The sequence below is a fragment of the Phragmites australis genome, chromosome 18 (genome assembly GCF_958298935.1).
Source record: "Phragmites australis chromosome 18, lpPhrAust1.1, whole genome shotgun sequence".
NCBI classification, from domain to species: domain Eukaryota; kingdom Viridiplantae; phylum Streptophyta; class Magnoliopsida; order Poales; family Poaceae; genus Phragmites; species Phragmites australis.
In genome coordinates, this window is record NC_084938.1 from 17,035,622 (window position 1) to 17,055,900 (window position 20,279).

Sequence of the window (20,279 nt, forward strand, 5' to 3'; positions counted from 1 at the left end):
TTTACTTCATCTTGCGATCCTGACCGCCCGTAAGTCTCTTTCGCTTCTGACCCACAAAGTTGCATCTGTCACCTACACACCATAAGACAAGGAAACATATTTCTCTAACTCTAACTCCAGTTAGTCCATAATAAAAATGCTCAAAACAAGCTCAAGGATTCCAAAACTCGACAAACCAAATCGACAACCTTGTCAATCACTCATCACATATAAACCAAGGTACATTTCAACTTGGTTTCTCAATCTCCCCATTGATGAGTGTATTGACAACATCTCAAAACACAAAGATTTTAGTTTGAAGAAGATAGACTCATCCAAGTGATCAAAAACTTAAGAAAGAGCAAAAATATGTCACTTGGTATAAGAAAGGTTGCATAAGGCCTAAGAGAGGCAAAGATAATCCAAAAATCTCAAAAGAGCAATAAAAACTCAAAAACACAAAATCAAATGCTCCCCCTTGATGAATACACATTTTTCATTTATGCAAGATTCTTCTTTGCGATTTGGTGCATATTTTTTATTTCTCCCCATTTTCACTAATTTCTCCCCCTTTGGCAATGCAAACATCAAGGACAAAATATTATGCAATGCATGAACATGCAAACCTAATGACCTTTCATAGGTATACCACAAAGCATTTGTAAATGCTAGAAACGTGAAAGGGCTATGGAAAGTAGAGGATGTAGCTCACAATTGCACAAAGGCTCAAAAAAAGATAGTGACATAAGAACATAAAGCTTCACAAGCTAAACTCGAAGAATTGATTGGTGCATTTAATTTCACATAGCCGAATCATATTCAAAGCGGCCACCACATAAGCATCCACTTGTGCCGAGGCAATACAAGCCTTAAGAACTAGCCAACTTCAACCTCAAACTAGGCAAACAAGTATTCATAACATTAGACTTTGCAAAAGCTCACATATGAAATCAAGACTTAGTTAGATCAAATGATTAAAACAAAATTGATCTTTTAGGCACATTTCTTTCATTTTTTATCCTCAAATTACCTCTTATCCAAACGAAGTGTCGCGTGACTAGATACGACAAATACCTCGAGGCTTCAAGACAACCATATTGGATCACAATTTTGCTCAAGAAACTTGATTTTCACAAGATTAATCAAATTTCACAAGGTATCAAGTTTTCACAAAATCAAGTCAAGTAGTATCTTTGCGACACAAGGAACACATATTCTCCTAAGTTTCTATCATGCACTAAACATTTGACAAAGACAGAAAATATAGTGCAATGTTCTCCAATCCACTAACTTGAACCAAGAAGCCCAGAGCAAGATATTTATTAAACTAACCTTAACACAAGCATTGACTAAGTTAAAGTAATTACGAATATGATGATCAAGAATGTAGCATTTCATAGTCTACATGATTCATAAACTTGTCAAATTTTATCTTAAGGAAAGCTAGCTTGCTTGAAATGTTTCATGTCAAATCATTAAAGGGAGCCAAAGATTTAAAACTTGCTCCGCACAACTACTCAACTTAGTCCAAATTCAATTCTAGCAAACGAAAATGCTAAAGACATATAGGTCAAAGCTCAACTACTATGATTATCTTACATGATGCGATGCAATGCAAATGCAACAAAAATATGATAGAGTATATACAAAGGTAACTTCCCCTCACATAATACCATAGGGATGACACACATCAAACTATCCTTTCAAATAGGCAAATCTAGTAGTATATAGAGGCTTGGTGAAGATATTGACTAGTTGATGTTGGGTATTAATGTATTTTAAGTCTATGTCTCCTTTCTCATTGTGGTCTCTCAGAAAGTGGAATTTCACATCTATGTGTTTGGTTCTAGAGTGCTAGACTGGATTATTGTCTAAACTTATAGCACTGGTGTTTTCACACAAAAGTGGCATACTCTTGAAATCTAACCTAAAGTCTCTCAAGGTAGCAACCACCCACAAAATCTATGAGCAACAGCTAGCAGCAACTACATATTTAGCTTTAGCAGTAGACTACACAACGCCAGACTATTCGCGAGAAGACCAACACACAAGAGAAGTACCCAAGAAATGACAAGTACCAGAAGTACTCTTCCTGTCAATTTTATAACCAGCAAAATCCGCATCGAAAAAACCTCAAAAAGAAAGCAAAGAGGCAGCAGAAAGCCAAAGTCCATACTCAAGAGTACGCTTGAGGTACCTCAGAATGCGTTAAACAGGTTAGGCACAACCCATTTAACCCATTAACCCGGGTGTGCCCCCGCGTGCCCTCTCGTGTCGCCCGTGCATAGCTGGGCTAGCCCCACGCGCAGCGGCTCCTGATCGCTCTCTCGTGGTCAGGATATGGTAAAACACCCGTGAATCTAAGGTTGCTAACAATTCCATCAAAACGAACAAACATAGCATTCAGAGATTCATCGGGCCCTTACATAAACATTTGATATTCTTGGTTGTATGTGCTTTGGCGTCTGGCCTTAATCTGATTAGTGCCTTCATGAAAGACACTTAGAGTAGTCCAGATCTTCCGGGCAGTACGAATGTGCTAAACCCTGTCAAACTCATTCCGATTCAAACTTGTGAACAAAATATTTCTGGCCTTATTGTTAGCCTCATACTATTTGATTTGAACTTGAGTCGTGCGAGCAGCAGAGACTGCATAGTTGGAATCAACTATTTTCTATATTGCACTTCCTTAACTTAGAAGAAAAGTTTCCATGCGCACCTTCTAGTACGAAAAATCATGGCTATCAAACAGCAGAATCTTCCCACTTCTCTCGATGTCGTCTATGGATCACAAAGGCGGTTAAGGTCAACAAGTGATCAAACAGATTCCGACACTAATTGCAGGACCAAGATAGGTGACTAGAAGGGGGTGCATAGGTGCCTTACTAATTTCTTGCGAAATAGATGACCTACTCGTTCATCCAACGCTCCTCAGAAATGAACAAACGAAAGTATAAACTTTAGAGAGTCAAAACGAGAAAGAAAGTTCTAAGGCAACATGACTTCACGGATGGAATATGAACTATAGGCTCTATTCAAGACAATTCTATGTATCTTTGTGCACAAAAGCTTAAAACTTGAAAGAATAAAAAGCAAAAAGACAATCACTGAAAGAAGCAACTCTCTAATTTGATGGTGTAGAGGCAAGGGGATTCAACAATATCTCAAATACATAGGTATATGAACATTTATGCCTCTAGCAAGAAGAAGAATTACTTCATAAAGGTGAAAAAAAAACTGCAACTCAAAAAAAATCATAGCCAAAAAAGAAAAACTTGCAAGGGAATAAATAGAGAGACTAGAAGAAGAGGAATTCAAGGACATACAAAAATATAAACTTCATTATTCAAAGAGATCAGCCCTATTTTAGGCAGATTACAAGAATTTTTCTCTCAAAAACTCTCACCTATTACATAGGCTAAGTACTTATCTTTCTCTCCTTTAAAACCCTAACGCTAAGCTCTTAAATGGGTGACAAGAGGCTTAAGTGGCTGGTTCAAACTCTCTCATAGCCTTACCCCTCTATTTATAGGCTTATAAAATTTGACCCATAAGTTCCTAGCTTATTACTAAAATATATCTCTCTTGAAGTACACTCCTACCTACCATCGATGGTATTTTGGTCTATTTCTTGTTTCGTCCATCGAATAGTCACGACGCATTTACAACCTAGCTTTGCCTCGACGCAAGCTTCGCTATAGTGCTACATACTCCTCCAGTCCTCTCACGATTTTGAGGCTCAACCATGAAACCCTCTGCACGCTTCTCAAAGAGTGACTCACCATTTGCTTACACCCTAACCAAGCGCTCTGATGTCAACATGTATACTCCGTCTTGCGATTCTGATCGCTGGTTATTCTCTTCTGCTCCTGATCTCTCGAGCCACCTTATCACTTGCACTGGCATCCCTGTCGCTTGATTTTGTCAACACGTCGTCTTTATCCTCTGTTTTATACTTTGCTTGATCTCTATATATACATCTAGGATCACTTTTAACTTTGCTTGGCCTCTTTAATTATCCGGCACCAAACACCTTCTTAGCCTCGATCACCTGTCATCGATCGCTAAATTATATCCGTCACCTGCACATGATGAAATAAGTAAACATATTTCTTCAACTCCACCTCTAGTTAGTCCATAATCAAAATGCTTAAATCAAACTCTAGCGATCTAAAACTCGAGAAACTAAATCAATAAACTTATCAATCACTTATCACATATAAATTAAGATATATTTTGATTTATTTCTCACATACCTACCGTATGGAGGAGGCAAGCGACGAGCGGGTCAGCGAGCCGGCGGGGTCGCAGGTTGCTCTTTCACAAACATGTAACCCCGGGACGAGACTCGTCCAAGTAACAAAAACTCAAGAATCTAAAACTAGCAGTTGCACGGCTGCGCGCGCATCGGCCTGGGATGGGCCCTTCGTGGCCCATGCATAGATTGGCGTGTGTGCAGCCGTGCGGAGGGGCATGCATTGATGAAGTTTCCCGCGACTTACGTGCATGCATGCATGCATGTGTGTGGACCTTGGGTGGGTACTCGTGCACGATGCTACGTCCCCAGCTGTTACTCTCCATTGCATACACGCATGGACCATGCATGCATTACCTTAGTCAGTGCTACTAGTCCCAGGTTGTTTATTCTGAGCATAAACTTATTGATCGATCTCTGTTCAATTCTGTCCGTGCACAATGATGAATCTGGTGAAAATTGTACAATGCTAGCTCTAATACTTCCATCGGTAACAACTACTTACTGGTAAGCACAAGCTCAAATAAAGTCTGCAACTGTTTTGCCGACATGCGTACGTGTTGTAATACGTCGTACCTGCCGGCAGACATACTGTAATAGTCCGATACTCCGATACTATACGCGTAAGCCGTCAAGCTCGTCTCAGTACGTGCGTACCTGTGACGCCGATTTGTCTGTCTCTCTGCCACTCAACTACGAACGTACCCAATCATCTTCGTGGGTATACATGCACCGTGTATAAGTACGCGTGTGCGGCATGGAATTTTTTAAATTTTGGCTTTTAAAAAAATATTCTACAAATAGGCCCTGTGAAAATAATTTTTGAAAATAAGTCACTTTGTATGGCGCCATGATATTTGGTGTCACGGTTGAATAGTACGGCACCGTGACAACTCGCGTCATGCTAGCTACTTCCTATGATTTTCTTCTTTGAACTTGATAGATCATACGCGGTACACAAATATTATGATGCCGTAAAAAATCTATTTTTTGACGTCGTTTTCCTATAGATCCATACGTAGAAAAAGTTTTTAAAAATAGTTAAAATCTAATAATTCCACCATGTGGGGCACACGTTCTAGTTAAGACCAGTCGTGACATTTCGTAGCCAAGGTACGTACAAGCTTCAAATTTTCACAAAACACAAGTTCTGCGAAACCAAAGGTCATACAAGTATACAATTTGCTTTCCCTGGGATTAAAATAAACCAGAGAAAATCTCCGTACAAGTTCTGTGAATCAAAGGTCAATCCAATTTCAAGTTTGATTACAAGGATATATAGAAAGGCCATGAGAATGGGAAAAGAAAAATCAAATCTTTTAATTAGTTTTATAGAGCCAACGAAAAATGTTGGGAGCAAGGCCTGGTTGCATGTCAAGATTCTGTGTTTTGTTTGGGTCTAGATCGGAAGCTAGCGCGTCGATCGTGGTATGTTCTGCACGTCTGCTCCACTGGATGGGCATGCACGACAGAACAAAACAACACCTTTTTCCTGCGGCTGAACAAAGTGGCAAGATCTGATGGATCGATCTCCTAATCGTAAACACTGATTCAGTTTTGTGTTTGTCGTTGGGTCAATGTCTGTATATATCATCTAGAATCTCTAGCACAAGTTTGTGCTCGATCTGCACAACATGCATGCAGTCTCCTGGACCATTGGGGCAAAGCTTGGGATCCACCGATCGAGGCCTCCCTGCGCCGCCTCGGCCCTACGGTAACATCCCGCCGGCGAGGATGGAGAAGGCAGAAACGGTTTCACTAAGTAAATGAAGCGGCGGTTCCGAGGTGCCAGCAAGCAGAGTAGCAGACAGGAGTAGTGAAGCACTGCAGCATATATACCCCTAGTCCTGTCCTGCAACGTAGTAGGTTTGCCATTTCCTCTGAGCCTCTCGAGTTTCAAATCCCAATCTCACACTCTTTGTTTTAGCATGGTGTAAATTATGCTTTTGAGTTTCCGCCACTGACCAGCATATATATGTGGGTCTAAGGAAAACATTGGGTTGTCCATGGTTAACTAAAGCAGAGACGAAAAAACAAAAAGTTGGGGCCGGGTAACTTACTGTATCATCACCAAATACTCAAAAATGAGAATTTTCCAAAGGAAGTTCTAACAGATGGAAATTTGTAAAAAGAGCCTAGCTAGATACTGGAGTTTTAACTACCTCTCGTGCTCATTTTGCGATTTTGGGTTTCAATGGGAATCATGTATATGACTCCTCTCTACCTAGAAAATATTACGTCTGGCCACAAAAATTATAATTTGGACACGGACATGGTTTCTGCAACAGAACTTTGACCATAATGTACGTATATCGCAATCTAGACTTGAATGTCAATAAATTGTAGTATTTTTTGAAAGTATCTTTGAAGACAAACATTCATATACCATTCCGTGTGACCAGATACAAAAGTAGAAAATGTATTGCAGGGAAAACCCGTATAGCTACTTGAAGACGCGCGACAGTATATGCGACAGATTTGCTCAGCACTTGCAAAGGTTTGCATTGCGACTATTCAATAGCAACGCTTTTTGTTGGATCCATTGGCTTTAATGGACTATCTTTCTCTTTGGATCAGGCTTTTGGGGACTTTTTGTAGTACTTGATGGCTCGTTGATTTACAGCCCCAACCTTTTCAGGCTACTTGAAAAAAGAAACAGTTTCGCATTAAAAAGTATAATTGGAAAAGCATCTAGTTGGGACCACCCATTTTCAACCTTTCTCCTCCAGTCCAAAGATTCTGGGTATATATAGCTCGTGTAATGTTGCGTTCAAAGGTGAACTCGGTGGATCAGGACAATTTGGTCAACTAATGATTCTAGCTTTTCCTTAAAAAATTACCAATGATACCCCATGCTGTGCATGTGTCTTAAATTAAAGGAATGAACTAGTTTTGTTAGGGACAAATATACTGTTTTTTAGACCAACAAATATACTGGTTTATTAGGTACTATATCTACGCTGGAAATGCGTACATATACGATGAGGCAACTAAAAAGATAGAGGCAGATGCCACTGGTGTACCTGTTTTTGTTCTGGTAAAAAAAAAAGAGCAAATGTAACTGTGATGTGTATAGTCTTTGGGAATTCATTAACTGGATTACTTTTATTTAAATCTTTGAAAAAATAAAACATAAAACAATGACAAATCTTTTTAGATGCAGCGGCACTTTTGTCAGATGTCACGTTTTAAATACAGTGTACGTGACACGTAGGCATCAACGCACTATGGCATTTTTGGAGGGATATCACTGCTACGATAGATAGTGTTGTGGGGTGATGGTGTACGTTGTTGCAACGGTGGTGTGTGCAAATAGGCAAAGACCGCAGAGGTACAGCGGTGCAAGAAGACGTGCAAGCTCCAGAGTACACATGTAGTGGCACATCACCGTGGCACTACGTGGTCTTATGGGCCATGGCACGTCACCAATTTCAATAACATCTATTGATTTTTCGGGAAACTTGTGTGCAAACGACCATCGAACATATGATCGATCATTTCCGTAACTCGCTTATTCCAATGTTCGACATGCTTATCGATGCACATATCCTAGCTAGAAAGAAGAGCATATCTGCGAAATTTAGCCTGCACTGTCTTGTGTGAAATTACGTTTCAAACGGGTCTGACAATCTAGAGAAAACCTGGATTTGAAGCCTCTTTACACGCCATTGTACATTTGTACGTATGCCTTCAAGTCTAGGAGTCCGTCCTTAAACCCAGACTATAGATGTGAGATGCAACTCAACATATCTTTATAGACCAATGATATATCTCATCTATTCATTTTTCTTAGTACATGATATTCATTCATCTGTAAATTCATAATTTTATTCACCTCAACTGATCCGCGATCAGCCGTAGAGTGGTCTCGCTGCCGTGCCCAGCAGAAGAGCCGTGCCGGGGCCGGGGCCGGGGCCAGTCAAAAAGAAATGTAGGCAAACAGTTGGGAATCAATGCCCTGCCGGGAACGAACTCCCGCCATTAATCCCCGCGGGTGGCCACCTCCTTCGCCATCGCCATCCGTCTGGCCATGCACCTCTCTCGATCGCGTCGCCCTCCTACACACAGGCACAGATACAGGCAGAGGCAGACATGCATGGCAACGTGAGAGTAGTAGCCTGCATCCAGCGAGAAAGAAAGAAAGGCCACAGCTAGCGCCTGCATGCATGTGCGTTGGATCTCTACCGCTTCCATGCATGCATGTACCTCGACTGCCAGGAATTTAATGGCGACTTTGACCTTGTACCGGTGTGCTCTGTGCTTCGATCACGGCGACGCTGCAGGCACGCAGGGCGCCGGTCAGGGGTCCGCACGTCCGGCCGCGGTTGATCGAACGTACGTACGTGGAGTGCCCGAGTACCTAGAGCTAGTTGTGTCTGAGGCCTGGACCTTATATGTACGTACGACGTAGGTCTCGATCGAACGAGTCATGCATGCATTGCGATGAGAGTACGTACTGACGTACTCGCGATGCATAGATCGAATCTGGTATTCCGACCATGTTTCGGCCGGGGAGGGAGCTCGAAGCTCTTGCGTTGGTGCATGCATGCATGCATGCTCACTACTCAGTGAGTCAGTGTGTGCACGTATGTTACGGCGCCACTGTGGTAGCAGCTAGTTCGTGTCGATCCGTTACTGATGCCGGCCACGGCCGGCGGCCGTCCTTGCGATCGATCTATATGCATCCGGTTGATGAATCTTGGAATTTTATTAGGGCAGCATGCAGCAGGCAGGCATAACGTTAACGCACATGCGTGCATGCGCAGAGTGGTCAGTGAAGACATGTACATGGACATGCGCGCACGCGCGCGCAGGGACCAGGCGGGTAGGCTGACACGAACCTTGCTATACAAGGCTGCGTCCAGTTGATACCGGGCGTTGCTTGACTTCAAGAGACTGATGGAAAACTTATTGCTTTCACTCAAATTTGAGATTGATGTGGCTTGGAGGTTTTAAGTTGTTTATTGAATGGGAAGTGAAGGGTGACTGAAAACTTTCTATTTTTCAGTAGTCAATTGAACGCTAGGCAGTCCATTTTTATTTTTGAACTCGGAAGTAGAGAGGACCGGGCTTCGCAATGGCCACCAATAGAGGCCACGGCCCCTCCTTTCCTAGAGTCCAGAGAAGTGTTTAAGCAAATAGGTACATCGACCCTCTTTTTGTTCCCCTGCGAGTAGTTCTACCTCTTGATTTCATATTTCCACGGTCCTTTTAAAATGCACAGTGGGAAACGCCGAGCACGATAAGAGTTTTTCAGCCGTCTGAGAAACAAAAGGAAGCAATTATTTATCCTTCTAAAAATATGTACATACAAATATATGCAAATTTCTATCTCTTTGGTGACAAAAAGATCTTGGAAAATTCATTAAGTGCAACACTACGAGCGCTTACTATTCTTTCGGCCAATTAGAAAATAAATGTCATCTATGCATTTTATTCTGAGATGTCCAGCCAGCTGCGAACACACACAAAATAAAACATAATGCTTAGTTGTTGTCAAGATCTAGAAGTTTCATAATTAGTTGTATATTTCGACAATCCATGTAAAATTAATCATGGGTGACAAGAGGTGTTCTTAGAACTCTTCTTGGCTCATAAAAAATTGCCTTGGCAGCCAGCATACTTTGATGAAGTCCTATATATGTTATCATTTGTCTTCAGCTGACGTAGAAGGGAAGATAAAGAGAACTGATTTGGCCTTCTTTCTTCTTGTCGTGAAGTTTTGCTTATTAATTTCACATTTCGCTACTTCCAAATGTTGCTGGGCAGATAAGCGTTAGTGACACGATAACCTAAATGCACTAAATGTGACACATGTTACCTTTAGAGCTCTTATGAACCTTCAAGAGTAACAATTGGTGATATGCATGGCAATTTCTACATACTTATCCGTTCATAAACAATGATGAATAAGAGAAAGATAATGTTAAGAGTGTTTATTTTATTTTAGAGGCCTTAAAATTCTATTTCTTCACTCCTCCTTCTCGAAGTTGTAAGCAGCAAAGCTTGAATGAACAGCATACCGTGTCATGTACTTGACAAAGATGTTGTTTAAACTGATATACATGGCTAACGCTCTAGAATACGTAGCGCTTAAATAGCTGAACGCATTTCACGAAGACCAGCCATTTTCTACTGAATTCCGAACAAAATCACACTAGAAGTCTTCTAATCACTGCAGCAAAGACCAGAGGTTGAAGAAAAACCCAAAATTTCCGTCGCAGAATTCCCACGCCGACCGACCACGTGTGAATTCTGCGACGGATCGGCCGATGCCAGATACGTGCCCGGCGGAGCGAGATACCCCGGCCCGCACCACATCTTGTCGTCGTCGTCGTCTTCGCAGCGCAGAGTGCACCTGCAGCGTAAGCAGGCATGCTCGCTCGCTTGCTCCATCTGGGTGGCCCGAGCAATAATTCCGATCTTGTCTCACCAGCAACACAGCGCAACAAGAGAAGCGGCAAGCGCGAGAAAAAGCTAGAGAGAGAGAGAGTTGAAGAGAGAGAGGGAGGGAGAGAGCTAGAAAAGGAGAGAGAAACCATACAAAACCCCCATTAATTCCACCGTGATTCCATCTCATTTGTCCTCCTTCCACCGCTTCTTTTTAAGCTCCAACCGAGCAGTCCTCTCTTCTTCGTCACACTCCTCTCTTGGATAAATCCTACCTCTCCTCCACCTCTGCATTGCTCCTAGAGTAGTGGCGCGGTCTGTGTCGTGGCTAAGCTTTGCTCTGTGCGAGGCGTTGTGACGAAGTGAGGTGAGCTGAGGCCACGAGGAGCTGGGCGGCATGAGGGCTGGCGGGATACTGTGCCGGTCGCAGGCGGCGACGGCGGTGTGCGTGCCGGGGGACGCGCGGTCCATGGTCGTGGCCCGCCGCGCTGACCGGACCATCGTCGCGGAGGACGCGCGCGTCCTGCATGACGTCAGGTACGCGCGCCTCGGCGGCAGAGGCGACGCGCGCTCCAGCACGTCGCGGCGGCTCGGCGTGCCGAGGGCGGCGCCGCCGCCTCCACCTCTGCCTCCTAGCAAGTCGCACGGGGAGACAAGGCGGCGCGGGCGTGCGCCCGTGGCCGTGACGCTGCCCATGGTGACCAAGAGCCCCAACAGGGAGGCGCCGGCGCGGGAGCTCGCGGCCGCCGCCAAGCGCATGCTGCCAGCGCCGACCGCCGCGCCGTCTGGCGACCAAGTCCTCCAGGTACGTAATAACTTACTGGCCATTCGTACTTGTTTTTTTCTCAACCAAAGCTAACTTGTCACACTTCTTTAGAAAGATTTGCTCACTGGAACCCAAAGATGCTTGCTTAGTTTCTTTGATTACCAACCATTTAGCATCAGAAATTAACAGTTATTTTGTTCGCACCCACATCAACCTTGCCTCTCTTTCTTTTTTTACATCTCGTCAGCATTCCAATTCATTGCTAGGTCAAGCACATATTACAGTACTACCTTAATCAAAAGCTTACTGACGTAGGTGCAGTAATTAAAGGGGAAAAGCTGACAGTTAATTGCAACAAAACCTTAATCAAATCGAGCCGCCAGGGAACCGGGATATATACGTTTAAATTTCTCTCTGCAGCAGCAGTAAATTTATCGCTGTTTATATTTTATTTACGGGCGAGTAGTGAAAACTGCGGATGAGTGAGATACAGTAACACCATTTACGACAAATAAAGAAGCAAAAAGGACTATGGCTGGGAACAGCGAAGGGCTTGAGTGCCGCAGAAGAGGGTTGAGATTGCGGCACAGTAGAGTGGAGCTGGTGATCGATCGGTGGAGGGGCCAGGCGTCATTCCTGGACGCAGTAGCTCAGCTAAGTGCTTGCTCGGATCAGATAACTGTGCCCTTTTTTCGGACAGGCAGTAGTGTGAGGTTGCAGAGAGAGAGAGAGGGGCACTGTTATTCGTGGACCATGTACTATACACTTGCTGCGATGCACTGTTACTTTTTCATTTTACTATCTTTAAGTTACCGTGTTGTTAACTGTCAAGTCTTCTGTCCAAAAACTTATTAACTGTCAAATGTGTTACAAATTAGAATTACAGATGTGATTTGCATTGGTTAGTTGCTGCTGGGATCCCCTTTTTTACTCGGTGGTTGAATTTCACTGCGGTGTACATATACGTGCAGGTGGTGGTGATGAAGGTGGCGATACACTGCCAGGGGTGCGCAGGGAAAGTGAGGAAGCATATCTCCAAAATGGAAGGTATATACGTCCCTTTCTTCGTACCCAAATGCTACCGTTCCATTTCATTTTGCTGCGGATCTTGTCACGACGCATCATGCATGCACGCTGCCTTTTTAGTTCCTACGACGATGCTCGATCCCTTCAATTCCATGTAGCACCATATCTCTCCTCGATTCTCACACTTCACTCCTTGGAGGGGAAAAAACAACAGAAAGTATAATACTGAATCGGTACCTGAAATTTGGAGGTGTTACTGGACCTTCGTGCAAAATTGAGGGATTCACGAGGGAGATAATTTGACACGGTCGTCTACTGAAGGGAGAGATCACATGCGTCTGTTTGCTAGTTGCGCTTGCGCATCTCCTTTGCAAAGGACATTACTACATGCATGCATGCCCTAGAAATAATAATCCTACGGTTAGGATATATCCATGGTTTAATTGGCACCAACTGCATTTATAAAAATCAACCTCCATCGACACTACAACTTCAAATTTTAGCAGTACTAGAAGTGGTGGTCAACATAGTAGGTACTTACTCCTTATACATAGATGTATACATGTTTGCAAACTTTTGTCAACGCAAGCAATTTCTGAACCTCTGAAAATTGAATTCGGTAGCCCGAAATGAAGACTGCAGATATGTGGTGCCCAACTACTATTTCAATCTGTACGTTCAGTAGCATGCAGCAATGTACATAGAGCTGAACGAAAACAGTTCACATGCATGGAGAGAGGACCTTTTAACAAAGCTAGTCGTCGGGGGAGCACCTTCTAACAGACACCATATTGGTTATTGAAACAAAGCTAGTGTTGAGGAGATGTCAATTAGAGATGCTTGCATCACGCAGAGGCTCCGAAAAGGCTCTGCCTCTGCAGACGTTTGGAGCTCAACGGCCTTCGAAAATTCTACAGTTTCAGGGACCTCACATGCATGGAGAGAGGACATGACTCTCTCTCTCTCTCTCTCTCTCTCTCTCTCCTGGTTGCTACTAGTATTTTGTGACGTACGTATACTGGAGAGGTCACGTGCCAGCCAGCACTATACGCGCGCACAGATACGTAGTTATATTTCTACTGCAGAGCTGGGACACGCATTGCATGTTTCTGTGCAGCGATGCAGCGTCTGTCGAAACTGATGCATGGAAGCTGATGAAACAAGACCTGGAGTAGTAATTCTAGAGACAGATCTCGTGTTTATTCATTAACTTTTTACTGACGGCGTGGAAGCATGCATGGCTGGCTGTGTGCTGCAGGGGTGACGTCGTTCAGCATCGACCTTGAGAGCAAGAAGGTGACGGTGATGGGCCACGTGTCTCCCGCCGGCGTCCTCGAGAGCATCTCCAAGGTCAAGAAGGCCGAGCTCCTCGTCTGACATCTCCGGCCATGAATGCTCGAAAGTGAAGGGAGGACGGGAGGAGGAAGACGAAGAACCTACCTTCTGCTCGTAGTCTGTGTGCAAGTAGGTAGTCTCTGTTGGGTCAGTAGAGTTAGAGAGAGAAGAGCAGACAGATCGAGAAGGTACCTGGAGAGAGAGAGAGAGAGAAACTAGGAACATGCATGGTATATCGGTACATCGATGGATGGATGAAGGCATGCGTGCTGGCAGAGGCAGGCATGTGTGCCGATAGCTGTGGCTGGCACCTGCTAGCTTGTCAAAGTGCCGTTGTCGTCGTCGTGTGTGCAACTGTGCAAGCTTATTACTTTATTGCATACATATATCGTTCAACCTTTTATATCTCATTTCTTCTGATCTGTGGATGGATGGATGGGATACAGTATGTGATCGAGGTGTGTGTGTGGCCATGACCATGACCTGAGCTTGGCTGCTTCCGTTTGGCACTGCCCTTTTGCCTGCGTATATATGCATGTACCCCAAGGATGAACCAAGATCTGATCTAGCTAGTACAGGAGTTTGCAGACACTGCGCTGCTCACTGACAGGCGGGGCCGGCGTGCACGGTCCAAGTGAACACGGCAAGTGATCAGCAAGAGAGAGTAGCTTCTGAATTCTTGTCAGCCATTGTCCGCGGGCATACATGCATGCATGCAGCCAACAATATACCCTTGACAGAGTAGACGGCTGAAATCACACAGTTGAATTGCACTACGTCGAACATGTGCATGCATACAGCGATCATGCTCGACAACGCTGTTTGTCGGTCTGGGTGTTCTCGAGACGACCCTTTTTTTCCCGAGAAGATAACAAGAGCTCTGCCATTTATTAAAGAAGAAAATAGTTTTTACAACAAAGCACAGCTACTGATTAAAACGAATTAAAACGAATGAGATGAAAAACTATAGAAGATCAAATAGTAAATGTCGTCTTAGCACATAATAACGCCAAACACCTCTAATATATACACAAAGGAGAGCTAAACAAATGCTCAAAATACTCCTATTTTTACAATGACGTCTTCCTTTATTAAGATTGAAGCATGATAGAATTTTAGAAAGTCCCCATGCTTCTCTCCTTTTAGATATTTCAACTCACACAGATGAAAATGATCTTGTCTGTCTTTCTCGAGGGCCTTGGGATTGCTGCTATTGTGGCTCTCCACCAATCATCAACGTTAGAAGAAATCTGCATTAAGATGTCATTTATATACACACATTCACAAAATAAGTGGACTGCCGTCTTCGGTTGTTGATAGCAAAGAACACATACATTGTTGTGGGACCAATTTTTATTTGCAAGGTTACCCGAGGTGTTGAGCCTACTGTGCACTAACATCTATACAAAGAACTTATATTTGTTTTCAACCTGGGCCTTCCATACTAACCGTGTAGTTAAGCTATAGAATGAACCTTGGAATTGCATATTGGAGGCGGATTTGGCACTATATGTTCCATCTGATGTCCACTTCCCAGAAATACACTATATAAGAAACCATCAAAGGAGACATCATATTAATAACGGTTGTTCAGCACATGTCACTAATGTCCTATTAGTGAAGGGTCCAATAAAAACGCGTCACTAATGTGCCTTCAGATCGGGACCAGATATAGACCCGTCACTAATGACTATTCATTAGTGACAGGTCGTAACATGACCTTTCATTGATGATAATAGTGACAGATCAAGTTATGACCTATCACTAATGACCAGGTTATCAGTGACGAGTTGTCCTAGACCAATCATTAGTGATGGATCAAATTGTGACCCATCACTAATGATCAACTTATCAGTGACGTGTCATCCTAAGCCAGTCATTAGTGATAAATCAAGTTATGATTCATCACTAATGACCCACTCATCAACGACGAATCATCCTAAACCAGTCATTAGTGACAGGTCATGACCCATCATTAATAATGATGGTATTAATTAGTGCAGAACTTTGGTAAGGGCTCTGCTTGTGGTATTTGCCATCGATAAAAATACATAGAAATAGAATTATACACTGTTTAATAACATGCTAATCTTCATCTACTCAACAAGTGTTTCCTGTTGACATAAAACATGCTATTTTAGCTCTCCATTTAAATGCTCAGTAATGCAAATTTGATCTTGAGGTATTCACAAATATATTTTTTATTTTTTTCTTATTTTTTCTCACCTTAGCAGCACTAGAATAGGAACCATTGTATGTTTTTACTCAAGTTTGATGTAAGAGGTGACGGTTATAGACACAAATACGTGTTTCAAAAATAGTGCAGAAATTTCACGAGGCGAGAACTCAATCTTCCAAGCCAAATTTGCCAAACATTTTTTTGCCGAATTCGACAAGGTTGGTGAGAAGTGAATGTAACTTTTTTTTAGATATCCGTAGAGTAAAAAAAGGTCAAAATCGGAGACCGTATGCTAAAGCTATGCCTGTTTTACCGAAGACACTCTGAGTCACCTATGAAATTACAATCATTTGCATGAGATATTCAGAAATTCATCACACATATTAATACAAATTTGAATGAAGAAAATTTTTATATGTAAATTATAACTCTCGACGAAATTTGGCAAATTTAGTCATTAGTGATGGTCAAAATTATGACCTGTCACTAATGTTCAGTTATTAGTAATAGGTTATAGTTATGACGTGTCACTAATGACTTTCGGCAAAGAAGGTTAAAGGATAAAATATCTAATTTTTATCATAACTACATGATAGCAGAGGTGGTAAGGTGGCTACATGCGTAAGAGAAGGTTGCCGGTTCGATTCCCACGGAACGCAAACTTGAAAAAAGTGTGAAGCGTGGCTTGTGAGGCATATGCGAATAGACATACATCGGGATATTTCAGATGGAAAAAAATATTTTTTGTTAACTTTTACATGTTAAAAAACGCAAAACCATTTATCAACCATTAGTGATGGATCAAGATTATAACCCGTCACTAATATTTAGTTAATAATAATGTGTCACAGTTACGACCCATCACTAATGATCTCAGATCATAATATGTCACTAATGATCTATTATTAGTCATGCGATAAGATTGACATGTACTAATGATTAGTGATACGATAAGAGTGATGTGTACGAGACCATCAATAGTTATCACCCGTCACTAATGATATATTTTTCACATAGTGATACTATCCGAAATGCTAGGTTAAAGCTTAATATCACCGGGATATAAATTCTTGGAGCTGTTCCTGAGTCGTTATGTTTTGGACCTTGCCAATCCAATTCCCGTTCCGAAGTTCATATGCCACTGAGCTGTTTTTCCTAACGGTAATGTTGTACAGATTGGGCGCTAGCTCCTCATGCCATCTCCAAGGGCTTCCTTTCGGGGACAAAAATTCTATCGTGAAGAGATTTTTGTTTCGTTTAGCGTTTCAACGATTTCTCTTCACTATTTTTATCACGAAGGGATTTTCAAGATCATTCTCTTTAGAATAGGATTCTCTCCTCTTTTCTTTTACGATTCTCCTTAAAAATAAGTTGTTGAAGATGAGAGAAAATAAAAGAAATAAAAATAAAAAAGAGAATTGAGAAAGGAATAAAAGGAAATATAGTTGGAACGGCCATCTAGACTCCAAGGACCGATGGTCTGTATCGTCACAAGAAGCTAGCTCGTGACGACTATTGACTTGTCTGCTTTACTGTTTACATGTCTAGCGTGGATTGACCTGAAGAGCGAAGACGCCAGTCCAATTTCCTTTTGGTTTTCATGCATATATTATATTGGCGATCCTGTGATCCCCGTGACCAGCATATCTCGTGCCTCATGCATGCAACCATGTCGTGGCGCGCAGACAGGCATCCTGCGCGCACCGCACTCATTGAAAGAGCACAAAATCGTGTGATTAGTTTGATCGAAGCAAGGTTTGGGGTTTTCTCTGGCCCTTGATGTACATAGTTAATCATGCAAGCAAGCAGCTAAAAGAGGATAGATTATCGAAGAGAACAAAGCAACACTACAAGAGAATGGAGTATTAACGACATAATATTAACGACCATCAATAATTTGCGGTCGCCGGTCCGCATCCGTCCTAGGCTAACCGCGCTGCCCGACATGGTCGCCAACCAGCAACCATGCTGCGAATTGATCCGCGCGGAAGAGATCGATCAGTTTTTACCCCCAAAATAGAGAAAAAATTAAATAAATAGGAGTGCGACTCTTCCTCCTAGCTTAGACACATCTCCATGTTTAGGGACAATATCTATCGGATGAGAAACAGAGAGATGTGTTTGAGCCTTCATACTGGTTCAATGTGGATTAGTTGAAATTTTTTGAAGAGCTATATTATAGTATCTTTCACTGTACTAAAATTTTAGAATTTTTCATAATTATTTTGATAGTATTTTAAATTTTAAGAGTAATGTAACATAATATTTTTTATTTTTAAATATGTCGTTTGTGGAAAAGACGATATATTTATTTTTTTAAACCTTTCGTTAGTCGGAAAGATGATTCTAGCCGATGATAATAGCCTAACTTTGTAATTTTTTCAAGCCGACATCTATTTTTCAATTTTTTGTTTTTGAAATGTAAAAGTAAAAAAGCTCTGACAACAACCGGCCCTGCTAGAAGCTGAGGATAAATTCCATATGCGCCTATCACTACACGCCACGCAGGCACGCACGCAGCTCTGGCCCGTGCTTGTGCAGCAGCAAGCGAGCGAGCGAGCAAGCGTACACGCGAGCGAGCGACAAGGCGTGGCAAGTTGCACGCACGTAGACAAGGCGTGGCAAGTTGCACGCACGTAGACAAGGCGTGGCAAGTTGCGCGGTTTTGAAGTACACGCACGTAGACATCACAGGGAGGTAGCTGCAGTATGCGAGTGCAGCGACGTCGCAACAAACACAAGATGCATAAGTGATGTGGTCTTCTGTCTCTCCGTCTCTCTCACTCACTCTCTGTGCATGCGGAGCAAGGACGACACGACCGATCCGGCCCGTCTCTAGGTAGTAGCCAGCCTAATGCCTCGATACACTTTTCTAGTTTGGTATCGGTTGGCGTGGAATTTTGCAATCCCCTGAAACACAAATTTATTTTTTTCATAGCGATACGTGATTTGTCTACTGATAAATTTTGAGATTACTATCTGAACGATTTACAAGTAAATTAATAAAAAAACTACCATCCAAATTACGAGAACTTAAAGTAGTAGCGAAAAACTACACTAGTATGTAGGAAAGTAAAGAAAAACGAAAAGTAGATATAATAGTTACGATTAACTGAGTTGTTGTTGCAATTAATCTCCACCCTCAACTATTTATAAGGGGGACGTGATCTTGATCTTAAAGAATCAAAGTAGGACACTATTCCAATACCAAACACATTCTGTTCGGCCAAAAAATATGAAAAGAATCTGAACAGATCTACGAATCCAATTCGAGTCGGACTCGGACTGAAAATCAGATGGTCCGGTGAGAACAAACTTTTGATCACCGGACTATCTGGTGAGTTCGACTCGACTGGACTCGAACTCTTTCCTAATATACACCGGATAGTTTGGTGTTTGAAATACACTCATTGGAGGCTATCACCGAACTAATATTTACAGAGAGCAAATCCTGCTGCAAAAATTTAAAATACATGCACCGGATGATCCGGTGTTGACACCGGAAGCCTCACCGGACTAATTCTCGCAGAGAGCAATTTTTTCTACAAGTTTTGTCATTGAACTCACCGGATGATCTGACACTACCTCGGATAACACACCGGACTATCTTTTGCAGAGAGCAATTCTCTCTACGTGATACAAGCTATAAGCACTTGATAGTCCGGCGTTTGCCCTGGAACCCTCGTTGGACTATTTTTTTGTAGAGAACATAATTTTCGGCGAATATCAATTTACAAGCACCGGATAGTTCGACATTTGTATCAGAGCACTCGCCAGACCAATTTATGTAGGGAGCATGTTTTCTATACAAAATCCACGTCTACTCACCAGATAGTCCGATGATGACACGGCCTTAAGGACCATACTATCTGGTGTGCACAAAAAGTTTGGTCATGCCATTTTTGCTATCAACACATGCCCCCTATTTTTTAGTAAAGCTTGCGAACCGAAAAACACTTTTACATAGTACAATCATCAAATTATTCATTATTCATCTTCGGCTACTACTTAGATGATATATAAACAATATATCGGTCACATGTATGTTCTTAAGGGTGATAGTAAATACATCGTTCATGTATAACTATATATCTTAGGACAATGAAAAATTACATCGGCCAGGTATGCTTACCTCTCTTCTCAAGTGTCTTGTCACACACTTGGATAATATTTCTTCATGCATTTTCCATTGATAGCTCGAGGTATCTTGTTTCCTTTTAAATATTGCAATATATACAAATTTTTAGGTACAATTTCTGCAACTTTAAAAGGACTATCCCAACTAGGAGACCACTTTCCAAACTAAATCTCCTACGTAAAACAATTCTTCCTTTACTTTCTTATTATAGG

At 42.3% G+C, this 20,279-nt stretch overlaps 1 protein-coding gene across 1 annotated transcript; it reads left to right on the top strand.

The window, feature by feature from the left end:
• The first annotated feature begins 10,535 nt into the window (after positions 1-10,535).
• LOC133898352 (protein SODIUM POTASSIUM ROOT DEFECTIVE 2-like) lies at positions 10,536-14,149 on the top strand. Its single transcript, XM_062339021.1, has 3 exons — positions 10,536-11,429; positions 12,362-12,437; positions 13,675-14,149. The coding sequence occupies exons 1-3, from the start codon at positions 11,022-11,024 to the stop codon at positions 13,791-13,793; spliced, it is 603 nt and encodes a 200-aa protein (XP_062195005.1). The 5' UTR covers positions 10,536-11,021; the 3' UTR covers positions 13,794-14,149.
• The last annotated feature ends 6,130 nt before the right edge of the window (positions 14,150-20,279 follow it).